Source organism: Apodemus sylvaticus, chromosome 1 (assembly GCF_947179515.1).
Source record: "Apodemus sylvaticus chromosome 1, mApoSyl1.1, whole genome shotgun sequence".
Lineage (NCBI taxonomy): Eukaryota > Metazoa > Chordata > Mammalia > Rodentia > Muridae > Apodemus > Apodemus sylvaticus.
The window spans coordinates 129,857,977-129,871,800 of record NC_067472.1 but is presented as its reverse complement, the minus strand read 5'-3'; the positions used below and the strand labels follow the sequence as shown (position 1 = coordinate 129,871,800).

Below are 13,824 nucleotides of genomic sequence, written 5' to 3'. Positions count from 1 at the left end.
ATACCAAGTGCCCAGGGCCCCACCTCCAATCCCAGCACTCCAGAGGCAGAAACACAGGATTCCTAGAACAAGTTGGCTAGTCAGAATAACTGAAACTGGTGAGCTCCAGATTCAACCGAGGAAAACATTCAGCAGCAGCTTCTGAACTCCACACACAGGTGCACATACACACACACATACTCATGTGCTCACATACTCACATACATACTCATGCACTCATGTCCACACACACATGAGTGCACAACACACATGTGCTTGCAAGTAAAATAAAAACATTAAGAGCGGTAAAAGAAAGAGGAGGCTATGTAATATCACAAAAGAATAAAATAATAAATAAATAGCATTAAGTTCATGAACTTAGTTTCAAAAGTAATAATTTCACTGAAAAACTCTACCTCACTTAAGTCACTGGGCAATGAGACTCTTACATGTGTCAAGCTGAGATGTCCCTCTCCTTAAAACCTTCCTATGGCTTCTGGCTGTATTGGAATTTAAAGACCCAAGAACTTAGGTTCACCTACCACCTTCCACAATGTCACCTGCCCCCTTGTCATCAGTAAAGCCACACTCAGCCTATGTGTCTCCACCATCCTGTGAGGTCACTCCTGCCCTCACCCTCTGCCCCTATCCACCCACAGACCTTGATGTATATTAGCTCACTAGTGTGACTAGACTGGACCTGCCTTGAGATTTTTTGCCCATACTGTCTAACTTGCCTTCCAAACTCTCTCCCAACCTATCTGTAAAGATGAGTTCCCCTGACTTCATTAAGAGACTGTAGAGCATTCTCTGGCCATCACCTACACCAAAGTCACTACAATCCTGCCCTGATAATGTGCATTCCTTTACTAGGTGCATTCTCCTGTCTTGAATTTATTGCTATTTCAGAACACCTTAAATATTCAGATTGGTTTGTTTCCTTGTCTTCCCAGATTTAAAAAAAAAAAAAGGCTCTATTGAGGCTAGAGATGTAACCTGTTTTGTATCTCACTGCATCCACAGTACCTAAGACTGATTCCCAAATACATGTTCCCTGGGTGAATAGGTAGTTAGTTATTTCCAAGATACATTCCAAGCCCATGTGGGACCAGCTTTATTCCTTCATGAATTCAACAACTCCTAAATGAGCACCCATTTGGTATCTGGATGTGGTTAGATACTATTAATAGAAAGATGAATAGGGCAGTCCCTGTCCTATGGGAGTGTTCACCCCAGTGAAGAAGAGCTGATAGGGAGAGAGTCAAGTTCAAAGCTCTAATTCTGCACAGATTCTCCTTGTAATTTAGAATAAGTCGCATCCCTCCACTACTGGAGTATTAGGAGTGTGACGAACAGTGCTAATCAATCCTCCAAACCCTTAAAGAGCACAGGCTGAATCTGAATGCCAGGGCCATTAGGGGAACATGATTCTCCCTCTGGTCTATTGAGGGGAATCGATCTGTTGGCACCTGGAGGAAAGGCACTTGGGTCACTGAGTATTTTTTAAGCACTGGATATTTTTGACAACTGGCAAGTTCTAAAATAGTTAGGCAAGCATCAGCATTTGTCAGTGTGCAGGAAAGGAGTGGGGTTCAGAGAGAGGAATCATGTTCCTGATGACTAGGACAGCTCAGGTGGAAAGTACAAACAGCCACACAGTTTATCATCTTCTTAGCCTGAGAGCATCCACAACTTCTCCTTATTCTTCAGGCTATTTCAGACAAAAGGAATGGAAAGGCACCCAACTTTTTCTGGGTATCTGCTCCTCCTAGCAATCCCAACAAGAAGTCACTATTGCCCCTGCACAAACAGAAGTCCATCCAAAGTCTGAAAGAGTGTAATGGTTAATCATCACTGTCAGCTTGATGACTGGACTTATAAACACCACGGAGAAACACCTCTGTGTGTCAAGGGCCTAAACAAAAAGGGAAGACCTGCCCTGAATATGGGTGAGACCATCCCATGAACTGAGAGATCCTGAACTGAGTTATAAAGAGAAAGCAAACTGAGGATCACCACTTGTCTCTACTCCTGTGATACAATATGACCAGCTGTTTTGTGTTCCAACCATCATAAAGTCACCACCATAATAGAATGTACCTTCAAACCACCATGATCACATATAAACTCTTAACTCCTGTTCACATTGAAACTGGCAAAGATCTCCCAATCTCTGGGTTTCTTCTTCACTTCACTGTTTAATTCATTCCTTTCATTGTTTCCCATAGGAAAGTCTTTGGGTTTTATGAAATCCTATCGTCAGTTGTTGGGCCTTAATTCCTGGGCCAATGGAATCCTACTCAAAAAGTCCCTTCCTACACCAATATCTCATAGGGTACCACCTATGTTTGGCTTTGTTTTTTTTTTCCTAGCATAATTAGCATTCAGGTTTCAAAATGAGATCTGCGATCCACTTAGAGATAATATTTCTGCAGGGTGATAGATATGAGTATAAATTCATTCTTCTGCATGCAGAAGGGAAGTTTTCCCAGCACAATTTGTTGAAGATGCTGCTTTTTCTCCAATGTGTGTGTGTGTGCGCGCATGTGTGTGTGTTTGCCTCTTTATCAAATATATGATAGACATAGTATTACAAGTGTTCATATTTGGGTCATCTGTTTTCTTCTATTGCTCTACAGGTCTGTTTTAACTCTGGTACCACGTTGTTGGTATTGCTATAGCTCTATAATATACCTTGTAATTTACAATAGCAGTCCCTTGGTATCATTTTTTTTCTCAGAATTGCTTTGGTTATCCAGAGTCTATTCTGATCCCATACAAATTTTAGGTTGTTTTTTTCTATTCCTGAGAAGAATGCTGTGGGTATTTGAATTGGAATTGCATAGAAACTATAAATTGCTTTTCTGTGAGATAGTCATTTTCACAATAATGATTGTACTGAGCCATGAACATAGGCTGTCTCACTATCTCTGAGCATCGTTCCCATCTCTTCATACACCAGAAGCTTTCACTGAAGAGTTCTTTCATCTCCTTCTTTGGGTTACAGTCAAAGTATTTTAGTATCAAGAATACTGTAAATTCAAATGTGTCTATGATCTCTTTTTGAGCGTGTTTGTCGTCAGTGTATGGAAAGGCTACTGGTTTTTATAAGTTGATTTCGTATATTGCCACTTTGCTGTAATTGTTTTTGTTACTTCTAAAGTTTCCTGGTGGAATTTTAGGGAACTTTTATACATAATATCAAATATAATATCATCTGCAAATTGGGAAAATTTGACATCTCCTATTTGTATCCCTTTAATTCCTTCTGTTTCTCTTTATTACTCCAACTAGTGCTCTGAGAATTGGAAGGGAGTGGGAGTTGTGGGCAGCTCTCTTGCTCCTGATTCACATGGGATTGTCTCAAGTTCTTCTTCACTTAGGTTAATGCTAACTATGGGTTTGTCATACAAAGCCTTTACTTTGTTGAGGTATGTTTACTCTGTCTAGTATTTTTGTCATGAAAAGTATAGTGGATTTTGTTAAAGGAGGTTTCTGCATCTTCTGATGTAACCATGTGAGTTTTGTCTCACACACTCAGAAAGTGAAAATGGCTAAAATCAACATAGCAATTGACAACAAATGCTAGTGCCTCATCCACTGTTGCTAGTGGGGATGTAGGGAAGGGGAACCCTCATCCACTGTTGCTAGTGGGGATATAGGGAAGGGGAGCCCTCATCCACTGTTGCTAGTGGGGATGTAGGGAAGCCCTCGTTCACTATTGATGGGAATAAAATAGATAGCAGCAGTCTGAAAACCAGTATTGTAAATCATCAAAAACCTAAAATTGAATCATGATGTGACCCAGCTATACCATCCTTGGCATATGCCCAAAGGACTCAACATCCATCTCCACAGATACTTGCTCATCCATGTTCAAAGCTGCTCTTTTAACAATAAGTAAGGAATAGGAATATTCTATCTCTCAACAAATGAACTGATAATGTAAATGTGGTACATAAACAATGGAATACTAGTCTGCTGTAAAAAAAAAAAAGAAACTTTGAAATTTGCAAGTAAACTGATGAATCTTTAAAAGATTATATTGAATGAGTGATCTAGACCCAGAAAAACAAAAACTTCCTAGCTCTAAATCTACAGGAGTGGGACTAAAACATGCAGTAAGTAAAGAAATCAGGAAGTATAAAAGGAGGGGGAGGGGAGCTTAGGGGGAATAACAGAATACAAGTGGCCTGAAAAGGAGTGGTGGAAATGGAGAGGAGGCGTGAATTGGAAGGAGACAGTGAAGTCAATACAAAAGAAGAAAGAGGAAGGGACAAATAACCCCAAGGATGTTTGATAAAACCTCAGGGAATATTTTATAGTTACCTAAAATAATACTTATGTATAAAGCAAAGTTGTGGCACTTGTGTTGACAAGGCTCCCACAAGGGCTACAGATGACCTAACAAAAACCCAAGTACCATGACTGAGAGACCCCCATTTGAGTTGTGGTTCTCTAAACAGCATAGACTATTTGCTGTTACCTTTGGTTGCCTATCAGAGGGTCAGACCCTACTGAAGACACCACACACTTAGGGTGCGGAACTTGGAAGACTAGGGCTAGATCTAATCCAAGAGTTCTCAACCTGTGGTCTGAGACCCCTTTGGGGGAGTCATGACCCCTTTGAGGGTCATATACCAGATATCTTATATATCACATACTTACATTACAATTCATAATAGTAACAAAATTACAGTTATAAAGTAGCAACAAAATAACTATGGTTGGGGGGCACCACATGAGGAACTGCATTAAAGGACTGCAGCATTGGGGAGGTTGAGAACCACTGATCTGTACTAAAAACTTCCTATCTGCAATCTGTCTTCCATAATACCAAAAAAATTCTATGCAAGTTACCAGAGGAGGAACTCAATCAATAACCCTATATAGCTGTGATGCTTATCAATTACAATGATCAGCATGGTGAGATATCCCTAAAATATCTCTAAAGGTGCAATAGCCATACTCATGTGTTGGTGATAACAAACACCTGTCTAATTGGACTTGAGGCCCACCCACCAGTGAAAACCATGCTGGCACAAGAAACCTAGCCAAATCCTTGGGACCAGTCAGGTTATAAATCTTAGAAGAGAACCTACTGCTCTTACTAGAGCAGCCTAATTCCTAACTATAGTCTAAATCTTAACCTTATACCCACAGAAAATGTATCTCTCATTCCTCACCAAAGAAGCTTCTCTTTACAGCAAATGGAGACCATTACAGAAAACCGCCACCAGACACAAAGTACAGAGCAATTGATCATGGAGAGACCAAGTCTACAACATGACTCCTACACCTAAGACCCACTGAGGAAGTGGGGGCAGAAGAATTTTAAAAACCAGAGGACCAATAAGTCTGTTCTGAGGCTGCGTCTCCCATAAATGGTTGCCTTAAAAAGACCTAAACAATGACAATATCAATATATATGCTTAAGCAAAAAGTGAGAAAATTTCACCAGGTCCAATCCCAAAACAAAGAACTGCAGGCAATTAATGACTGTTGAGAGAGGAAGAATTAACCTCTCTTGGGGATGAGCTCCATCCTCCACAGATGTTTACACAATATGGACTGCTGGTTGAACTTCGACCTGAAATCATATTCATGCAACAAAAATGGACTAATCAAGTTATATCTATATATTTTTACATAGATAAGCATATGTAGCCATAATAATAAAAGAATAAGAGGTCATCAGTTTAGGAGTGAGAAGGGATCATGGGAGGTGTTGCGAAAATGAAAGGGAAAGAAGGAATTGATGTGATTATATTTTAATTTAAAAATATTTTAAATATATAAATAAATAAATTAAAGCTGAGGGCAATGCATTGCTGTTGACTCTGTTGCTCATTAAAACCATGTGGCTTCCATGCCATGCAGTCTCTGAAGGGCTCCACTGTCCCCTCAGAAGAGAATAAGAGTGAAAAGGACAGTTATGAAGGTAAACATCACTCATCTCCCACCTTCACCTGAGAGGATCATGGGAACTCCACCCCAGGTTTCCATTGCCCAGCATTTAAGGCACTAGAGTACAGAGACAAAAACTAGGGAGAAACACAATTGTTCTGAAGACAACACAAACAGCAAGACATGCTTTGGTATGTTGCTGGAATAGAAGGAAAGAAATGAAGAAAGAAGTGAAGAAAGAAAGAAAGAAAGAAAGAAAGAAAGAAAGAAAGAAAGAAAGAAAGAAAGAAAGAAAGAAAGAAAGAAAGAAAGGAAGGAAGGAAGGAAGGAAGGAAGGAAGGAAGGAAGGAAGGAAGGAAGGAAGGAAGGAAGGAAGGAAGGAAGGAAGGAAGGAAGGAAGGAAGCCAATCAAGGGAGGGAGAAGTCGTCCAGGTTCTGGATGAGGAAAGGAAGATGACCGGGAAGCCTTGGAGGATGGAACAGATGCCCCCCTCCCAGCTGTGTAAGATGCCTACGTAGCCGAGAAATGAGACAGAAGAGGAAAAGGTAAAAGAGAAATAAGAGAAAGCACCAAGTGTGAGATGTGTCAGCTGTATCAGCTGATGAACTGCATCTTGTGTGATCATGAGAACCTGAGTTTGAATCCCCAGGATCCACATAAAAAGATCAGGTGAACACTTTTAAGACTAGCAGTGGGATGGCAGAACTGGAAGCTCTGGAGTTTAATTAGTGGTTAGTGAATCCCGGACAAAGGAAAGACCCTGTCTCACAAAACAGGTGACTGACACCTGAGGACAAAACAGGCTAACCTCTAGGTTCCAGAGGTCACAGTGTGCACTTGTACACACACACACACACACACACACACACACACACACACACACACACTGAGAGAGAGAGAGAGAGAGAGAGAGAGAGAGAGTAGCCCCAGAGTAGTATTTCTATTATTATTGTCATAGTGTCCTGCACATGCATTTCATTTAACCTTCTCCAAGGAAGCCGTGTAGGGAAGCCAGGGACCTCTGATCCTAAGGGCATCCTTAGGAAAGCAGAAAATCAAGGCCACTGTTCAATCAGTGTAAAACAGGGCATCCTTTGGAAAGGAATGATTTGGGCTTCCTATGCAGAGACCTGGAGAGAGGCCTGTTAACCCCATTGAATGGCATTGAGAGTCCAGATGCTCTAAGACGTGCAAACTGAACCGAGTCAGCCTGGATGTCCCCAGCTGCTCGCCTGACAAGATGCAGCCATTCATTATTAAATAGATGTATAAAAACAAATTCTTTACCTGCATTGAAAAGACTAGACAAGTGAGGAGATTAAGGAGTGTTGCCTCAAGCCACATAGAGCATGATACAGTCCAACCTCTTGTTGGATTCCATGTGAGGACACAACCCGGCATCTCAGTGGCCCAAAAGGCAGACCATGCCAAAGCATCCTGAGGCTGGCAAAAGAGTCAGCTGAGCTGTCAGGCACTGGCTCAGGAACAGCGCCCTTCTATCCTTTCTCTCCTGGGTTTTGCTTACACAGTCTGGTCCAGGAGAAGGGATGTACCTGAAGATCTGGTGCCTTGCTTATCACCAGAGTCTGCTTGGGAACAGCAGGCATGAGGGTATGTAGGGTGGCTACTCCTTTTAGGAAGACATCCTAGCAAAATGCAATTAAAGTTCCAAACTGCGGCACCCTGCACATCCCATGGATCCGATGCACAATCACCTTTATTTAATATCCAGACAAGAAGAGACACAAAAGTCCTAGTGTCTCTTCTAAGCTGAACATTGTGGTCCCCTTCTCCCACGCAGTCTGAGCTCAGCAGAGGAGTCTCAACCATAGATGCTGGGGCAGACTTGCTCAGCTTAGAGCCCTGCTCTGTGCTCCATCAATAATGCAAGAGGCTCCATGAATAATACAGCAGCAACCGCTTCAGGGCACAGTTTACTGGTGCCCAGCCCTGGCCTCAAGATGGCCCAAGGCCTAATCACAGGGCCCTGGGGAGTTCCCACAGATTAACTCAGCCTCACTCAAGCACAGGCACAAAAGACCACTTTACAGGATCAGCCAAGGCCATGACTCTGTTCAGAAAACACTGATTGCCCTCCAGTCATCATAAGGGTGGTTTACTTCTCCCTTCAGACCATCAGCACTGCCAGGTACAGTTCTGGGTCCAGATTATACAAAAGAGGAAGGAGACCCACAAGAGCAGGGGCAAGGCCGCTGCCCACCAGAGAAAGGGTGCAGCCTAGGACTCCTCAAGATAATCAACAATGTTGAAAGTGCATAAATAAGAGATGCAAGTTGAGCTAACTCAGTTATCCTAAGTAATGTCTTGACCTGTGCCTTCCAGAGATATTTGTCTACGACCTAACCCCAGGACCCTACAGTAGGATCTTCTTTGTTGACAGGATCAAGATAAAGATGAAGGATTGAGATTATTTTGTTTTAGGGTGGTTCGTAAAGCAACATCAAGTACTGGTGTCTTTAGAAAGAGTCTGGAGGAAGAATGGATGTCAGACGTGAGAAGGTTGTACCAGTAATGGTGCCCAAACCCAAAAGCACTGGGAGCAACCAGTATCTGGCAATGTCAGAGAGGGCTTAGACCCCTGAGCCTTTGAAGGTAGAAGGGCTCTGGTGACACTCTAACTTAGACTTATGACCTCAGAATGACGAATAAAAACGTTCCCATCATTTTGAAGTCACCAGGTTTGCAGTGACTTAATAAGGCAGGTAACATAAATAGGACTGACAGAAAAATCCTCTAAGACTCAACTTTAAAATCTGTAAATGGGGATAAGAGCATCCCATATAGTTTCTCTTGAACACTAATATGTGTCTACACACTTTGTGAGTTAAAAGGGAGTCGCAAGGAAACCAAAACTATCTCAAAAGCAATAGAGTTAGTGATGGAATTCCTTGGATGGATATGTCTTGATTGGGGGCTTTCAGAGTGATCACAGTCAAGACTTGGAGGAGGACAATGCCAGGGTCAGCCCAACCTTCTTCAACACTGAGTGAGTGTTTTACCAAGTCGATTAAATCTCCAAATTACAACAGAAGTAATTATCAATTTGTTTTAAGAAAATGAAATATTCCAATCTATTTTAATCACGTCTGCTCCATGTCTGTGGGGTATTAAGAGAAGAAGCCTGCTCAAGATGCATTAATGGTCCTCAGGGTATTTCTGGAGGGTGTCTATGTTGTGAGCTGATGAACCTCTGCCACTGTCTAAGTTGTACCATGGGATTCAGAACCCAAACCTCTTTTCTTCCTTATTCATTCTTTATCTCTAAAACAATCTTGCAGAATCTTGCTCTGACTTAAGGACAGACAGTTCCAATTTTGGGGGGGGCGGGGATAGTAGCCAAAAACTCCTGAGCACAGAACAATGCCAAGCCAGATTCCATCAGATACAGCACTGAAATACTGCTGGCTGCTCCACAGCAAAGTTCAGAGGCTACTTCCAGCTTGCTCTGTAAGAAGAGCACTTCCTGAGCTGGAGGAAGACATAGTCAGATGCTTACCAAAGGTCCTCCCTCCAATCTCACAAAAATAAGAGTACAAGAAGGGTCTTGGCACACAGCAAGAACTCTGAAATGATTTGATGATTTGGGGTTTACTAATCAGGGGTGCCAGCCATCGTGGCTCCTCAAAGGACAAGCTGAACATTCAGAGTGTGGCACCATGTGAGTAGGTGAAAGAGAATGATTGTTCGAAACAGTGGCTTCAGGTAGTAACCACCCTGAAATTCATATTAGTCTCCAGATTACCAATTCACCAGCCATGTGATTCTGGTCTAATTACTTGACTTGGCGAAGCCTTGAATCCCTCATTTGCAAAACAGGTTAAAATAACTCTCATATGGGGTAGCTTCAAGGATGAGCCAGGATCTTGTATTTATTCATTACTCGGTGCCTTTCTTCTCCTTTCCCAGTGGAAATGCATACTCATCCCTTCTAATGAAGAGCTTCAACTCTGTCAACTACACCATCCACTGTTATATCAAGAATTGTGTTGTTGGAGATAAGTGGGTTGGGGCATAGGAAAGACCCTCAAAGGAGCCTTCATGGCAGAAGGAAACATGCTAAGAAATAGTTAAATAACCCATTTATCCTGTCTTGTTTCTGCAGATGCTCACTGGAAGCCTACACAGCTGGCTCCTGACTCTCCTGGCTACCCTAGCACACTGAGTCCCTGTCCTACAAGGCCAACACTCTTTCTGAAAACACTAGACACATCTCCAAACTCTATCCCACAGGTTCCATCAAGCAGACTTTGGCGGTCTAGATGGCTTATGGCAGATGGCGCCATGTGGACTAATCAAGAAGTCAGACAAGAAAATCCTTCCCCCTCTTCCATTTGCCAGGAAATGCAATTGTTTGGATTTTAATCATAGCCACAGCTAAGAGCCAATGTGCAGTCCCTTTCAGACCCAAGATAAATTTTCCACTCTCAGCATTCAACTCTTCCTCAAAAAATAGACCCCTACCAGGGTGATCATTCCTTAGAGGGGGGCTTCTTCATCCACCACTACAATGTTTTTCTGATTCAACACTATGACAGAAATAAAATACTGTTTGGACATGGTGGCACTCACACACTGACTCACACCGCCAGGAATGTCTTCATTCCTCCATAAGTTACAGCTAGCTCACCGGTATATTGATCCCAGGCAAAGATGAATGCAGAATCCCATGATCCTCTGGGAGAAATGTGACATTTTCTTTAAATATATATCCACAGAACAACTGTTTCTAAATCCCCATGAAGCAGGTCACTGGGGCAGCACACAATTGATTTCACATCCAACGATTTCTTAGAAAGAACACTGAACATTTTCTCAATAATTCAGCCTTTAGCAGACCCTGACATCTTCTTGAGGAGTGCTGTCTCTGTCCTACCCTATGTGAAGGAGCAGGGATCCTAGAAGAACTAGCTGCAAGAAAGACAGGACTTCTGCCCCCAATCAGTTTGAGGTCATTATTCTTTGTGGTGGTTTGAATCAGGTGCCCCCTATAAGTCTCAGGCATTTAAAAACTTGGTCCCCAGTTGATGACTATTTGAGAAGAGAAGGGAGATGTGACTTTGTAGAGAAAGGTGTGTCTTGGGGTTGGATTAAGGTTTCAAAACCCCACTACCACCCCCCAGTGCGTTCTCTTGGCTTCCTGCCTGTGGGTTAGAATGTGAGCTCTAGGCTGTTACTCTAGTGCCCTGCCTGCCTGCTGTCATGCTCCATGCCACTTTGGTGATGGACTCCTATCCCACTAGAACTATAAAGCTCCAAATAAACCCTTCATTTTATAAGTTGCACTGATCATGGTGTTTTATTTCAGAAATAGAAAAGTACCTATTACCTGCTTCATCATTTGTAATTTGGCTGGATTCAGAATCACCTAAGAGACATACCTCTGGATATATCTGTGAAGGAGCTTCTAGATTGGATTAATGGAGGGGCTAAGACATGCCCTAAATGTGTTCAGTACCATTACATGGGTTAGGGTCTCCCACTGAATAAAAAGGAGACAGTACGGATTTGTCTCTCAGCATTTGTCTCTCTCTAACCCCAGACTGCAGAAGCTGCCCCATGCTCTTGCTGTAATGCCTTGTTCACCGTGATAGGCAATATTGTTTTTGTTGTAAACTAAAACAAACCTATTCTCTCTTAACTTGTGTCTCATCAGTCTCCTTATACCCACTGGTCTAAAAGAGGAAAGTTATAACTTATCCATGCCACGACAATGAAATATGTAACTGATACAAAGGGAAACCTAGCAGAGAGTCATGGCCACACTTGTTGCAGAGTATGAAAGAGGCTGAAAAGCAGTGCAGGAAGCAAAGCATGGGTTCAGGCTTCCAGTCTGCCCACGGCCATTTGTCTAACTGGTGACCTGAAACAATAGTCTTCCCTTACTACGCAACTCAGTGTCCTTCAATGTGGAGTGCTCGGGAGAATTCCTACCTTAAAGAACTGTCCTAAGGATTAAATTCTATCAAAAAGCATAACTTAATAAGTTCCTTGTCACAGTACCAGGCAGGAAGGAGTAGTTTGGAAATCAGTGATGGTAATAATTGTCATGGCCATACCAATTGACCCCTAAGACCCTCCATTAAGTTATATCTAGTTCAAGGGGGGAATGAATAGTACATACCAAGTACAACAGTCCTGACATTAGAGGTCTGTGACATAGTATATTTGGGAGAATGCTTTATAAGCAAGATTTTGTTTACCTTCCTTTAGCTATTGTAGGAGATATATTATTGGTATCCCTAAATCTCAACAAAATGGGACTAAGAACTCTGATCATTGGGTCTACTGGTGCTCATACCAGAATATCAGAGTAGTATCCTGACTGGGTAGAGTGTGTGTGTGTGTGTGTGTGTGTGTGTGTGTGTGTGTCACACAATTCTAAGAAAAGAAAGCAATATACACTAATAATGTCTTTTTTTTTAGGACTAGATCTCATCGTGCAGCTCAAACTGACTAGCCTGTAACTTGTGTAGCTCAGGGTAAACTAAAACTGTTAGTCCTTCTGTTTTGACTTTCTAAGTACTGAGATGACCACAAATCCCAGTTAGCAACACCTCCAAAGTGATAATCTCTCTCTATCTGTCCCTGGGATGGCTTGGGAAAGTATCGTGTAAGCAATCAAGCCATGGGGTCAAGGATAATATGCAAAGTTGCCAGGGGTAATGCATTACTAGGGTATAAATGGTCTCATTTCTATCAGCTGGTCTGAGAAAACCAAGGTTATAAATTGGTAGGTAGAAAGAGAAGGTGAAAGGCCTGTAGCCAAGGTAGAAGTCCAAGGTCATGGTCCAAGGTCATTGCTTCTTGGTAAACACTGTCAGGGAATTTGGATCTGAGTCACCAAGTAAAAAGGAACACATGAGCAGTGTCTCTAAAACTCAGACTCCCTAACTCCATCCATGCCTCTATTCCATTTCAATTTATTCCTTGATTTATTCGCTCAACATAATACACTGTCCTTCATGCACAGAGATGACCCTGATGACTCACACAGCAACATGAGTTATTTTCCCCAGCAGTGGTCACGAATTTTCACTCATCCAGCCAACATCTGTTTGCACAAAATGGCTGGCCAGGGTAGGAGTGGATTGATCAGCCTTGGAATGCAGCAGAGCTAAGCAGTCCACACAGATAAAATAAATAAATGCCCTCCCCCGCCCCCCCCCCCGTGCTAACAACGCCTAGACATAGAGCCAAACAAGTTGACAGGAAATCATGAGCACTGTAAAGGCCATACAGTCTGAAAACAGAAGGCCATACTCAAGTATCAGTTATGCAAATCCTATTCAAGGCAACTGTAGTCGATTTTCCAATAAGTTTCTAGGGCTCAGAGTTCATAAAATACAGAAAAGGATATCTACCTCCCATGGCTCTTGCTGTGGTAAATCTAAGCTCATGTAAGCAAAAGCATACCTGATAAAGCTACAAAATTATATACAACAAATGCTCTTTATTAGAAATTAATTGAGATCTTTAATTCTTATAAATATTAAAAATGCTACTGCCAATTACCTGCAGGTGACAAAAACTAAGTGCTGATAAAAGGCGAGTTTCTGGCCTTTCAAAACAGAGTGTGCCTAGCCAAAGTAGCAGAAGTCAAGTCCAGAGATGGGGTCACTGTCCCTGAACATGGTATGCTCAATACCATCCAACCCAAACAGCCCAGCCACCAGGTAGCTCCAGTTCCTGATACTCTTGAAACTTCCCACCCATCCATTACCAGCACTCCGCCACCGGGACAAAGCCTCCAATTCCGAACTTACAATTCCCGAAGACTCAGCGTCTGGAAGAGCTGCCAGGAGAGTGTGGTGAGACGGTTACTTGACAAGTTTCTGCAAAAGTGACAAATAAAAGGGGAAGTTAATGGCCAGATCCAGCATCAGGAATGCCCTCGATGGAGAACTTGGTGTCTGGAG

At 42.4% G+C, this 13,824-nt stretch overlaps 1 protein-coding gene across 5 annotated transcripts in view; it reads right to left on the bottom strand.

Moving 5' to 3' along the window:
• The window catches only part of Ntrk3 (neurotrophic receptor tyrosine kinase 3), a 375,670-nt gene that overhangs the window by 257,274 nt on the left and 104,572 nt on the right, over window positions 1–13,824 (bottom strand). For all 5 annotated transcript variants that reach the window (XM_052160417.1, XM_052160425.1, XM_052160432.1 and 2 more), the window contains exon 4: window positions 13,672–13,740. In XM_052160417.1, coding sequence (XP_052016377.1) covers window positions 13,672–13,740 — 69 coding nt within the window. The remainder of the gene's footprint in view (window positions 1–13,671; window positions 13,741–13,824) is intronic.